Source organism: Cottoperca gobio, chromosome 7 (assembly GCF_900634415.1).
Source record: "Cottoperca gobio chromosome 7, fCotGob3.1, whole genome shotgun sequence".
NCBI lineage: Eukaryota > Metazoa > Chordata > Actinopteri > Perciformes > Bovichtidae > Cottoperca > Cottoperca gobio.
In genome coordinates, this window is record NC_041361.1 from 16,905,860 (window position 1) to 16,918,810 (window position 12,951).

The 12,951-nt window shown below is 38.8% G+C and overlaps 2 protein-coding genes across 7 annotated transcripts in view; one reads left to right on the forward strand and one right to left on the reverse strand.

Annotated features, from left to right (window-relative positions):
- LOC115010443 (uncharacterized) lies at positions 1 to 8,620 on the reverse strand. 2 transcript variants are annotated; one of them, XM_029434980.1, is made up of 9 exons: positions 8,472 to 8,620; positions 7,089 to 7,197; positions 6,753 to 6,927; positions 5,282 to 5,427; positions 3,855 to 4,031; positions 1,717 to 1,833; positions 1,464 to 1,550; positions 806 to 962; positions 1 to 567 (listed from the first exon to the last, which is right to left on the reverse strand). In XM_029434980.1, exons 1-9 carry the CDS (start codon positions 8,483 to 8,485, stop codon positions 545 to 547), a joined length of 1,005 nt encoding a protein of 334 aa, XP_029290840.1. In that variant the 5' UTR covers positions 8,486 to 8,620; the 3' UTR covers positions 1 to 544. The 2 variants fall into 2 exon arrangements, with proteins under 2 accessions (XP_029290840.1, XP_029290841.1); XM_029434981.1 differs by lacking the exon at positions 1 to 567 and having other exon boundaries at positions 820 to 962; positions 1,471 to 1,550.
- Positions 7,816 to 12,951, forward strand: part of LOC115010442 (solute carrier family 35 member E2A) — a 17,805-nt gene continuing 12,669 nt past the window's right edge. For 4 of the 5 annotated variants that reach the window (XR_003832474.1, XM_029434977.1, XM_029434976.1 and 1 more), the window contains exon 1: positions 12,852 to 12,951. This exon is cut by the window's right edge and continues 161 nt beyond it. The gene's annotated coding sequence lies outside the window, so the exon portion shown is untranslated. Of the gene's footprint in view, positions 7,909 to 12,851 lie in introns of those variants that run through there. The other variant, XM_029434978.1, reaches the window with a different exon arrangement.

The following is a 12,951-nucleotide window of genomic DNA, read 5'->3' on the forward strand; positions in this document are numbered from 1 at the left end:
TCTTGTTTTGGTATTTTATTAAGAATCTTGAGTAAGTAAAAAAAAGGAGTAGTCAAGACAATGCAGGTCACAGGATCTAAGTTAGACGTTTACAAAAGCAAACTAAAGTCAGTCATTCGTTGTAATTTACAGGAAGAAAACAAAAGCCCTTTCAAGATAAAAGCTTCTTTTGAGATGGAAGATGTTGGCCTCTTAAAATAACCTTTGGCGTTTACACAGTTAACACCAACAGATTATGATATTACAATGTATATTACAGCAAAAACTAATTAAAAGCCATCATGATTCCACCCGGCAAAGGCACTTGATGTAGTTTCAGTTGTGATGCTTTGACGTCCTGTAGATATGTTAGAAAGAAGTGTTCGCTAAAATACAATATACTGTAATCAGCACATCAGATAAAAAAAAGAAAAACTATGTCAGCTGACTGATACTTTTTTTGTGGAGTTGAATAATATGAGCTCCATAGCAGCCCAGTGCAAAAGCTTCTTGATGTTAGGCCTCAGCGTGCAGCTGTATCCTTGGACCACGACCATCGGATGTTTTAACACTTGCTGTCTGCAAACACTGCAAACAATGTAAGGTTAGTACAACATTTGGATGTTCTGCCGCTTTCTCGTCAATATAAACACACTCGAGGTCAGTACAGTCGGGCACGTGATCAAGATATAAGTTCAGGATATTTAGAAATCGGCAAAGATTAGTTAATATTCCCCTGATGTTTGTTTTTGTCGTCCACTCAGAGTAACGCTGGATTGACTGAAACCAAGAGAAGAACAGCAGAGACATCACAAAGTATACTCACTCCTCTCTCTCAGGCCTTGGCCAAAGCTGTGCACCAATCTGATGAGGCCCCAGAATAAAACTCCTTTAATCGCCAGTGAAATCAAAGCTCCTGTGACGGCAGCAGCCTCCAGGGTGTACGTGCTGTACGTGCTGTCCTGGAACCATTTCATTCCCACCTGTAATTAAAGCAAAACAAGTCATAGTAAAGTCAAGTATGTCATAGAATTGTCCAAAATTAAAAGATACTATACCGTGACTTTTTATAACTTTTTATGACATACTATACTATGACCTTTTAAATCCTTTTTGTTTTTTTATGACGTATTAAGACTTTCTTCCTAAACACTATACTATGACATTTTTATAACAAACTATACTATGACTTTTTTGACACTTTGAAACTCATTTATCTTTATATTATTACTTTTTAATAACTTTTTATGACATACTATACTATTAACTACTAACTCATTTAATTTCCTATGTTTTGGGAAAAGCCTCTTAGAATAACCAAATGTCTCGAGGAATAGCCTCAACATATATTGAGCACTACAATGTTCTTGGGAAAGCAACAGATAATTATTTATGGATCAGTATTTGTATTTGTAAAGTATTCTTACACATACAGATACATTGAAATATTTGAAAAACTCAGGGAAAACTCATTGGCAGCTCACCTCGTACATCAGATAAACAAAGAAGGCTAGTTGAGGAAGGTTCTGCACCATGAAGACCCACACTAACACCTTGGCTTCCTTTAAAACCTGAAAAACAAAAAGTAGTTAGATACAACACTGAATGTCTCTGAACGTTACCACATGTGCTTTGAAGGTTCAAAATCCATCCTGTATGATATGTTCTGGTTAGTTCATGGTCCCTTTGTGTGAAGAGCAGTTTTACGAGTGAAAACAATGGATAAAGAGAACTCACCGCAACAGCTCCGACAGTGGCTGTCAGGCAGGCCCACACCACTCCGACTCCCAGGATGATGATGTTGGGAGCAGACATGGCCGAGTCCGATGTTGTGATGAGGATACAGAGACACAACTGAAACACACCAACAACATTTCATTAAGAAAGTCACTAGTCATTTGAAGAGATACTTGTGTATCAGTTTGTTTCTTTATATGTCATTGTTCTATGGATGGCAGTCCGTTATTACATATATATATATATATATATATATATATATATATATATATATATATATATATACACACACACATATATATACATATATATATATATACACACATATATATACATATATATATATATATATATATATATATATATATATATATATATATATATATATATATATATATATATATATATATATATATATATATATATACATATATACAGTATATCTCAAAAGTGAGTACACCCTTTAGATTTTTGCAAATATTCTGTTATATCCTTTCAGGGGACATTATCCTACTGAAACTTTGATATAACTTAAAGTAGTCAGTGTGCTGCTTGAATAACAGTATAGATTTATTGTCCTTTGAAAATTACTCAGTACACAGCTGTTAATGTCTAAACAGCTGGCAACAAAAGTGAGTACACCCCATAGTGAACATGTCCTAATTGTGCCCAATGATGTTGTTTTCCCGCCCTGGTGTCATGTGACTCGTTAGTGTTACAAGGATTCAGGTGTAAATGATAAGCAGGGCTGTTAAATTTGGTGTTTTGGGCACAATTCTCTCTGAATGCTGGACAACATGGCACCTCATGGCAAGGAACTCTCTGAGCGGCTGAAAAAAAGGATTATTGCGCTTCACAAAGATGGCCTTGGCTATAAGAAGATTGCCAACACCATGAAAATGAGTTGCAGCACAGTGGCTAAGATCATACAGCGGTTTTCCAGGACAGGTTCCACTCGGAACAGGCCTCGCCAGGGTCGACCAAAGAAGTTGAGTCCACGTGCTCAGCGTCATATCCAGAGGTTGGTTTCCAAAAATAGACGTGCGAGTGCTTCCAGCATTGCTGCAGAGGTTGCAGAAGTGGGATGTCAGCCTGTCAGTGCCCAGACCATACGCCGCACACTGCATCAAATCGGTTTGTATGGCCGTCGCCCCAGACAGAAGCCCCTTCTGAAACCGATGCATAAGAAAGCCCGCAAACAGTTTGCTGAAGACAATGAATCCAAGAACATGAGTTACTGGAACCATGTCCTGTGGTCTGATGAGACCAAAATAAACCTGTTTGGGTCAGATGGTGTCCGGCGTGTGTGGCGGCACCCTGGTGAGGAGTACCAAGACAAATGTGTTTTGCCTACAGTCAAGCATGGTGGTGGCAGCATCATGGTCTGGGGCTGCATGAGTGCTGCCGGCACTGGGGAGCTGCATTTCATTGAGGGACACATGAATTCCAATATATACTGTGACATCCTGCAGCAGAGCATGATCCCCTCTCTTCGGAAACTGGGCCGTAGGGCAGTTTTCCAACATGATAATGACCCTAAACACACCTCCAAGATGACAACGGCCTTGCTGAAGAAGCTGAAGGTTAAGGTGATGGACTGGCCAAGTATGTCTCCAGACCTAAACCCAATTGAGCACATGTGGGGCATCCTCAAGAGGAAGGTGGAGGAGTGCAAGGTGTCCAACATCCGTGTGCTCCGTGATGTCGTCGTGGAGGAGTGGAAGAAGATTCCAGAAGCAACCTGTGCAGCTCTGGTGAATTCCATGCCCAGGAGGGTTAAAGCAGTGCTAGATAACAATGGTGGTCACACAAAATATTGACACTTTGGGCACAATTTAGACATGTTCACTATGGGGTGTACTCACTTTTGTTGCCAGCTGTTTAGACATTAACAGCTGTGTACTGAGTAATTTTCAAAGGACAATAAATCTATACTGTTATTCAAGCAGCACACTGACTACTTTAAGTTATATCAAAGTTTCAGTAGGATAATGTTATCCCCTGAAAGGATATAACAGAATATTTGCAAAAATCTAAAGGGTGTACTCACTTTTGAGATATACTGTGTATATATATATATACATATACATATTATAGAGGCTGTGTGTCACATTCTGTATAGACAAATGCACATGTACCTGAGCCTGAAGGTCAAAGGTCACCATGGAGAAACACAGGTTGAGCAGGAAGTATTGCTCCTGGAGAGAATCCAAGGCGCCGCCCACACGGAACGCCATCATGTTGCGCCTCTTGATGAGCATCGTGGTGCAGAAGACGTGGATTATGCCCAGACACATGATGCACACAAAACGAGCCTGCGAAACAAACAGATCAAATAAATCAATTTTGGATGATGCTTCATTCTATATATACACACGACATCCTTTATAGTATACGATTGTAAAGAGTCATGTGTGAGTGTTGCCAAAATGATGTAGTAATAATACTAATGTAGTTTTGCAGGTTTGTAGTCATTAATCCAACCCATTGACCTGATGGTGCAACAGTTAAAGTCAGGCGATCAGTCAGTAGGATTACTCCTCTGGAGACCATGAACATCCTCATTTCATAGCAATCCATCTCATAGTTGTCGATGCATTTCAGTCTGGAAGAGGTGGACTGTCCCTTCAACCAACAGACTGCCATCCAATGACAAGCACATGGTGTAGTGCCGGAGTAACATTATTCAGGGCAGGCGTCAGTAGAGACTCTACAGGTCACTCATCAGCAAAGCTTTTACTAGACAGGAGAAACTTAGCAGCTATGTTGGGGCTCGACATTCTTCTAACTAGAACAAACATTGCACAATAACAGCAGTGTTTTCTCCTTTCCCCACTTTTAATTTTAAAATGATCTTTGAGTTAAAAAAGCAAAGTTTAATGAGTTATTAAATTGTAATTTTAAGAATTTATGTATAAGTTTGATTTATTTATTTGTATTTGATTTTTAAGAAATCACATGGTTACAGATTATACAAAACTAAATATAATAAAGATAAAAATATGATTAGATAAAATAACAATCAACAAAGCAGAGGAAAAGAGAGAACTTGATGATTAACATCAATTTAAGGGATATAATTAACAGATAACAGATACATCATTATTCTCACATGTACTTTAATTGTCTGCATCATTCGTAAGGTCGTGTGCATGTTTCTCATCTTTCGTCAAAGATATGAACTCTAATCCTTTCTAATCCTCATGGTTATTATAAATGTATAAGAGTTCTGAAGATGTATTTTCGCTATGTTTGATGTACTTCTTTATGCTGTGTCTGCATGTCTGTCTTGTTTTAACATCTTGGAGCCAGGCTGTAAATACATGTTCTCACTTGGATTCATGTTGGTTTTGTAAATCCTTCAGTAATATCAATACATCAGTGAAATGAACAAGAAGAAGTCATGAAAACATTTCAGTATTTAAAGAAGATTCGGAAACTTTAAGTGTCAGCAATTCCAAAGCTGTGTTGTAGTTTTTTGTATTATAATTATATGAATGATAATTAATTATAACACTCCCCATGCAGTGTGTCGTCTCAGAGAGTCCAGTAGAGGGCGACCTACCAGCAGCTCCTGCTTGCTCTTTGACTCCAGCACCAAGTAGTTGACCACCGATCGAACCATCAGCAACAACACGCTGAGCACAAACACCACCAGCTCCTGCTTGTTCTCCTGCAACACTCCCCGGCTGATGTAGTAGATGCAGAACGCTGCAGGGGACACGCCACACAACGCTCACATGCAACACGAGTCCCATCATTACAGTCATTTTCTCTTTATATAGCTACACTTTCATAATTGTAACATTACATGTATATTATTTTAATTCTTTAACGCTCACACACTCCATTATAGAGCAGTATTCATTCATATTTTATATAAATGGTTTGTGGTACTGATCTTTTCTATTAACCACTTAGTGTATAAAACGTCAATAACAATGCCTATTACAAGCTAACAAAAAGCTTTATTTCAAAGGTTTCTTAACTTAACTAAAACCTTCAAATCAAATAAATCATTAACTTTTCTGTCTCTGCTTTAATAAATGCTGGGACGGGTTCAAGCCCTTCATGACTCAGCACCAATTTCCCCACAGAGTTAATTCACATACTGTATAATAAAACAACAGATAGCTATGGAAGGTGATGCGGATGGGGGTGGGCTGTCTTTTGTGAATATGTTTGTGTGCACAATTACATTCCTGTTGTTGTTGTTTTAAATCATATTCAGGATGTGTCCCTAACATGACCATCAATGAGCAGCATCATGAAGCTGGTTATCAACAGGCTCTGGTACCTCTCTGGGTTTTCCAATCTGGCTCTGAGCATGTTCATGTGACGGAGGGGGAGTTGTTGATTACAAGCCACGTGATAAGAATCAAGAGCGGAGGACTTAATATGACTTGGGAAGAAACAAAGACATACTTTCTGCTTCTAAAGGAAAATGAGCAAAGTCACCAGGTTGTACAGTTCCAGGTAACTGCTAGAGACAGGGTTGTACTTGGTTTAAAATATGGCTTATAAAGTACTCACCAAGATAAATCAAATAATTAAGTTTCCAGCTAGAAAAGCTACATTTCTGGAGAGCTCAATTCTTGACACATTAGCTTGAGTTGCAGTTCAAAGTCATTGTGATTATGCTGCCATCTCCTGGTACACCGGAGTGTCACAGAAGGGTTACATTAAAAGTTCACCAACATACACATCTCGGTCACAAAGTAACCAACTACATTAATAGAACAAACTATTAATGTAGACAAATAATTGGGAGAACAATCAAGAAGGACAATACCCGTTAGTTGTAACCCGCTGTGACTCTTGTATAGGGTTAACTGTAGTATGATGGTGATACAGAACAGAGACACTTTGGGGAAGGATAAAGCCTCAGCACACAGTGACGCATTTGGGAGAAATCCAAAGTTAAGCAACTGCATTAATATCCTCCCGCTTTAATCACATGATAGCATCAGAAACACTTCTGCTTTTTGCAAACTGGCTCCACTTCCTGATGGTACATGGCTTTCTACCTTACTCACATATTCCAACAAACTGGATGAGAGACACAGTGAAGTTGTCCTCATCAGTCACATCCGTGTCCATGCGCTGCTTGAGGATGCTGGACAGGGCGAGGCCGAGCAGCGCCAGCAGAGACGCTACGGTGAAGCAGTAGTAGAGCTTGAGCAGCCACGATAGCTCCGACCAGGGCTTCCTCTGCGAGAGGGGGAGATGGAGAGGACAAAGAGGGTGAAACAACCTGTGAGGAGGACAAAACTTTCCCTCCATCATCACACCCAAATAATTGGTTTTAGTTTCCCTCTACTGAAGTGGACTTTTCAGAACTACTCATGTTTAGTTCTTCTGCAGCAGCTCACCGGTCCACATGGTGTCGGGATCAGCTGCTGGTGCCTCGGCCTCAGGTTTGCAGACAGAAGGTCTGGGTCCTCCGGTGGTTGCCCAGAAATCTGGTTGCCCAACAAAGGACTGCAGTGTAAAAGAGTAATTCATAGTGTAAGAGAGACACAGTAGCTTGAAATATTCATTAAAGCCACTAAATGATCTTCTGTAGCTCTTTTATACTGATGTATTGAAGTATATTGAGAATATGGGTGATTAAATGTTGTGTTGCGTGTCAATAAGTACCTTGTAGAGTAATTTTTTATTCATTTATTATTTTAATACCTTTTTTTTTGTCAACGACAATAGCCATTGATCAACCGACAAACTGTTTATAAAGCTATTATACAATTATAAAAAATATTTATTATAAAAAGATATGATAAAAATAAAAGACAAAATGTTAATGATAAAAGGAGCAAAACAATTGACTACAAGCACAGGATAGTAAACAAGCAACAGCAGAACACAAGCAAAGGGAAAATACAAATATGCAATATAATATGTATACGTCTAGAAATAGTCCAGACAGAGTAAAAGGAACAGAGTAGAAGATACAGTCGGTCTTATTCACAGCAGGCAGTGAGTTATAAAAGGAGAAGCACAGGTGTTAATAATAACATTAACGATGGCTTATCAATTTCATTATTTACAGCTGTGGGTTCCCTATGAAAAAGCAGAAGAGGACAACTAATGCAAATAAGAACTTATTATGTACTTTTGAACCTGCGTGTCAGCGATCAAAGGCCAGATGATTAAGAACATCATGATACAGAATCGAATGGACCTTAATATTAAGTAAGTACATAAATGAATAGGTGCAAAGTGCTTCACAAGTCAATAGCAACAGAGACAAACACTTAAGAGACCTACACAACACACACGATCACAATAAAAAAAAAATATATATATGGGTGATTGTTCAGCTACGGACCATTTTGGTCTGGAACTTTTTAGAAAAAAATAAGTATATTTAGAGAAATGTTTCAATATGTTTATATTTCTACATCCTGTGTATTAACACTTCTTGACAGTGGCTATGCTGAATTTCTTTAAATAATATACAATTTTTATGATTTTATTAAAACAGTCGGAGGAAATCATAATTTCCATCACACTACAAAAAGTTGTTTTAAAAGAAAACATATTTAACAGAAGAAGACGGTAAACAGATGAACCAGACTGAATATATACATATATTACATTATTAATATGCAGCCTGTGCGATATTTGAAAGTGCTGATACTCAGGGTAACATCTAGCGTTTACTATCTGAACACAGATTGACAAGACGTTTTCTCCTGACGCAAACGACATTAATTATAACGTTAATATAAAAGTCAACGAACTTCTCTACAGACCTTGTCTCGGCCATTTCCTTGCAGATTAGCCTGCAGGGCCGGAGATTACATTATTGGAGTTCGCCCGCCTTCTGTTGACAAAACTTCTGTTTCACATTTGACATGTAAACAGGAAGAAGAGCCTGCTGTGTGTCCAGAGTTGTTCTGTGCACGAGTTGTTCTGTGCACGAGCCTCTACGTCTCTTCACTTTGGCTGCTCGGGAGCGCTGCTGCCCCCTGGAGGGCTAGTCGGTGAATTACAATGGTGGAAGAAGCATTTAGGCCAGACCCGCGGGCCACATCCGGCCCTTTGGCCGGCCCTGTCCGGCCTGCGTGAGGACAGTCGTAAATTATAACATATATGAAAAAGTATATATATATTTTTAAACGGCACCCTTTTCAAAATAAAAGCAACACCATTGTATTGCGTGCATAGTGTAAATAACTTTCTAACTGTGTTGCTATTATTTTGAAAAGGGTGCTGTTTTACTTTAAACGCGCGCGTGAACAGCTACAAGTGATGCTGGCCCTCAAAATGTCCGCTCACGCCAAAATAAGAAAGATTGATACAGAATGCCGCGTTTTCAAGAAGACATGGACTGCTAAGTATTTATTTACAGAAGTCAAAGGTAAAGCCGGGTGCTTAGTTTGTGGTGCGCAGGTCGCTGTGTTCAAGGATTACAATTTGAGTCGCCGTTCAACATTGCACATCCAGAGATGCACCTGTCAACACAAGTTATGTCTTATCCCACAACATCTCTAGAAAAGGTTTATCAAGGAGTGTTTGGTGGATTCTGCAGCACTCGTATGTCCGGAGAAAAAGGAGGCATTTGAGAAGCCATGCAGTCAATGAAAGGGACAACAACAGGGAGGGATGTGTTCACGGAGGTAAATGCATGTGTGGACAAGTTGGGACTGAATTGGGACAAGCTGGCAGGCGTGACACCGGATGGTTGTCCAAATCTGACGGGAAAAATGTTGGACTTGTGAAGAGAATGCAGTATAAAGTGACAGAAATGAACCCTGAACAGAAATTGGTATTTTTGCATTGTGTTATACATCAGGAAGTGTTGTGTAAGTCAGTTCTAAACATTAACCATGTTGTTGATGTTGTAACTAAAATAGTTAACTTCATCAGGGCAAGAGCTTATTTGATGTCAAGCACTGTGAGACAGTTTGTTGCACTTTTGGAGGAAAATGAGACTGAACATGGGGACATAGGCTACCACGCCTGCTGTCAGGTGGCTCAGCCTGGGCTAAGAGTGAGGGACCTGAGAGAAGAGTCAAGACTTCTGTGTGAAGAAAGGAAAAGACGTCCCACAGCTTTCAGATGCAGACTGGATGGCAGACCTTGGTTTTGCTGTAGATGTGACGCACTAATGAATGAACTAAATGTCAAACTGCAATGCAAGGGCCTTTTTGTGCATGAAATGTACAGCGCAGTGAAGGCTTTCATGAGAAAGTTGCAGCTTCTCAAGCCAAATGGAGGACAACATTCTCACCCACTTGCCAACACTGAAGGAAGCCACACCATCAGCTGATCACCTCCACAGGAACTCATCCATGTTAGAAGCACTGCATGGTGAGCTTTGGAGGCGATTTCAAGACTTTAAAACAGTTGAGAATGAAATGCACATGATTTTTCCCCATTTACATGCAATGTGGATGATGCACCCAGTGATGTTCAGCTTGAACTCATTGGGTCACTTTGGGTCAGTCTCACTGCCTGAGTTTTACTCTTCCCTGAAAGAGGAGAACTTTACACACATGAGGAGACATGCTCAGAAGATTCTGGTCCTCTTTGGATCTACCTACATATGTGAACAGACATTCTCAGTGATGAAGTTCAACAGATCCAGATCCAGATCCTCTATCACTGATGATCACCTGTCAGCTGTCCTGCACATATCCACCTCAGACATTCAACCAGAGTTCAGTGCACTTGTTCAAGCTCAAGACAGACGGATGTTTCTCACTGAACAAGTAAAGTGAACTGAAAAACATCAAAAGCACTTATTACTTTTTGTATGAAGTTGATTACTTGCTTATCTTTAACATACTGTAAAACACCTTTTCAGTGTTATAATAATATTGATCAGAATTAAGTTAAATTTATTGTTGATTCGGCCCTCCAACACAGCTCGGGTTTCTCATGTGGCCCCTTGTAAAAATCAATTGCCCACCCCTGATTTAGGCCTTTTACAGTAAATGCATAACAAGTACATCTAGTCAAAGTAGCTACAGTGTAGAAATACTCTGTTGCAAGTTGCATTCAAAAGCTTACTTAAGTAAAAGTAGTAAAGTATTAGCACCATAATAGACCTATACTTGAAGTGGGCAGAAGTAAAAGTACTCATGATGCAGAATGGGTTCAGAAAAAATGTACAGCCTGAATATATTAATAAATGTTTATGTCCGTTTTGGATTCATGTTTGCACAACAATTATTTGACATGCAGCTTTAGTTATTAGTCACTTTACAAATTATGATTATTGTTGAGCTGAGACAATATATGAAGTTTTCAAGTGTGTAGCCTACAAGTACAGCTACAATATTAGTAGATTGACACTTTTATTGGCAACTACTTTGATTGTGTTGAAGTCCTTTTTCATGCAGAAACCTTTCATGGTTCCAACTTTAATAATTTGATAATTTTCTGCCTTTCCTTTTTAAATGATTTTAATCATTTTAAGGTGTCACTTTGAGCTTGGAGAACTTGTCACAGCATTTCTCACTATCTTCAGAAGTTTTTACAAACTAAACAATCAATCAACTAATGGATAAAACAATCAACAGATGAATTATGCAAATATTATTTCGTTGCAGTCCTTTATGCAAGATAGTTGAAAAGTAGCTCCACCTTAACCAACTACAGCAGTAAAATCCTTCATTGACAAAAATGAATGAGGTGTGTGTGTGTGTGTGTGTGTGTGTGTGTGTGTGTGTGTGTGTGTGTCGTGTTATTGGATTATAATTAGTGTTGCATTAACGTGTACATGACTTTAATGTTGCAGCTGGCAAAGGTTGGGTAGCTTAACCTATACATCATAATGTATTAGTTGATTTATATTCTGTATTAAACATCTAAACCTGCAAAGTAACTAGAAACGTAAGCTATCAATGCATTAAAGTAAAAAATATAATATTTGCTTCAAACGTGTACTAATCATTAAACATTTCTACGTACTTATAATCATAAACCAACGCTAAGTGCACTTGTATTCAAGTCATAGTCACTTGGTTATCAAAGTATACAATTTAATGAATTCCAAAGGTCCTGCAATATACAGTATAGAGGCCATTGAATTGTTTATACCTGTGTACTGATACGTCTGGTTAAGTAACCTAAGAGAGAAAATAAATGATTAATTGAACAGATCATGGATGCCCATTTCTTTTTCGTGGACACAGAGAGAAAGTACAACTCCCTATTCTTCATTAAGGGTAATAAGCCAAAATAAATGAATGCTGGTACATGTTAGTAGTACGTGTAGTAATAATGTACAGGGGTTACATTAGGATTTATTATTTGGGGGGTTTCTGAGTTTTTGTGAGTGGGGTCCGGGGGATCCTCCCCGGGAAATGTTTTTGATAAACAAGCTCCGTATAGATGTTTACCTTATTTCTATTCAAAGTTTACATGTCTTCATCATTACACATTATCATCACAGTATTCACAACAATGGATCCGCACAGTATCTTCAATACCAATACAGGAACTTCACAGTATCCTCTCAGTAATATCCGCAAAATATCCGCAATACCATTGCAGTATTGACAGAATATACGCAATACTAAAACAGTGTCCCCACATATGTGCGGATACTGTTTTAGTATTGTGGATGCTGTATTAATATTGTGAAAAGCAATACTAATACCGTATTTGCAATACTACTATATGCCTACACTTATCACACAAACTTCTACAGCATATAGGCAACTGTATTATTGTGCAGTGCAACAGATACGCTTATGGTAAGGATAGTTCACTGCGGGGAACTGCAACACACTTTCTTCACACAGTCCCTTTAACACCATTAGCCTTTTATTCCTGTGTGTTATGTTAGAAGCATTTGATTTTTAACCACAAACACAATGACAAACATGACAGACATCCTTTTTGAGCACCATCTGTTTTGTTTCGTGGCAGCTTCGTCAAGCAGTAAAGAGTCTCACCGGAAACGCAGCGATTGTATCATGTAAAATACATTTATTGCTGGAAAAGGTACTAAAAATAAGAAATACATATCGAAACCTTTTCAGATAAATGAGTTTGGACTCCCGTTAAAAGTTACCCTGTATCACCAATGTGTTAGCTACTGCATTTCCCCCTCCCCTCGAATAAAGCTTTTATTGTGAAGGTGTTTGCTTGTAATGTGTTGTTCTTTCGGGTTAGCTTGACACTGCGCATTGATTGTTGTTAGCTAGCAGCCACGTCTCAAAAGGCAGGTGCACAGATATGTGCCACCCATAAAGATAAAGGTTTGTGCATAGTGGGTGT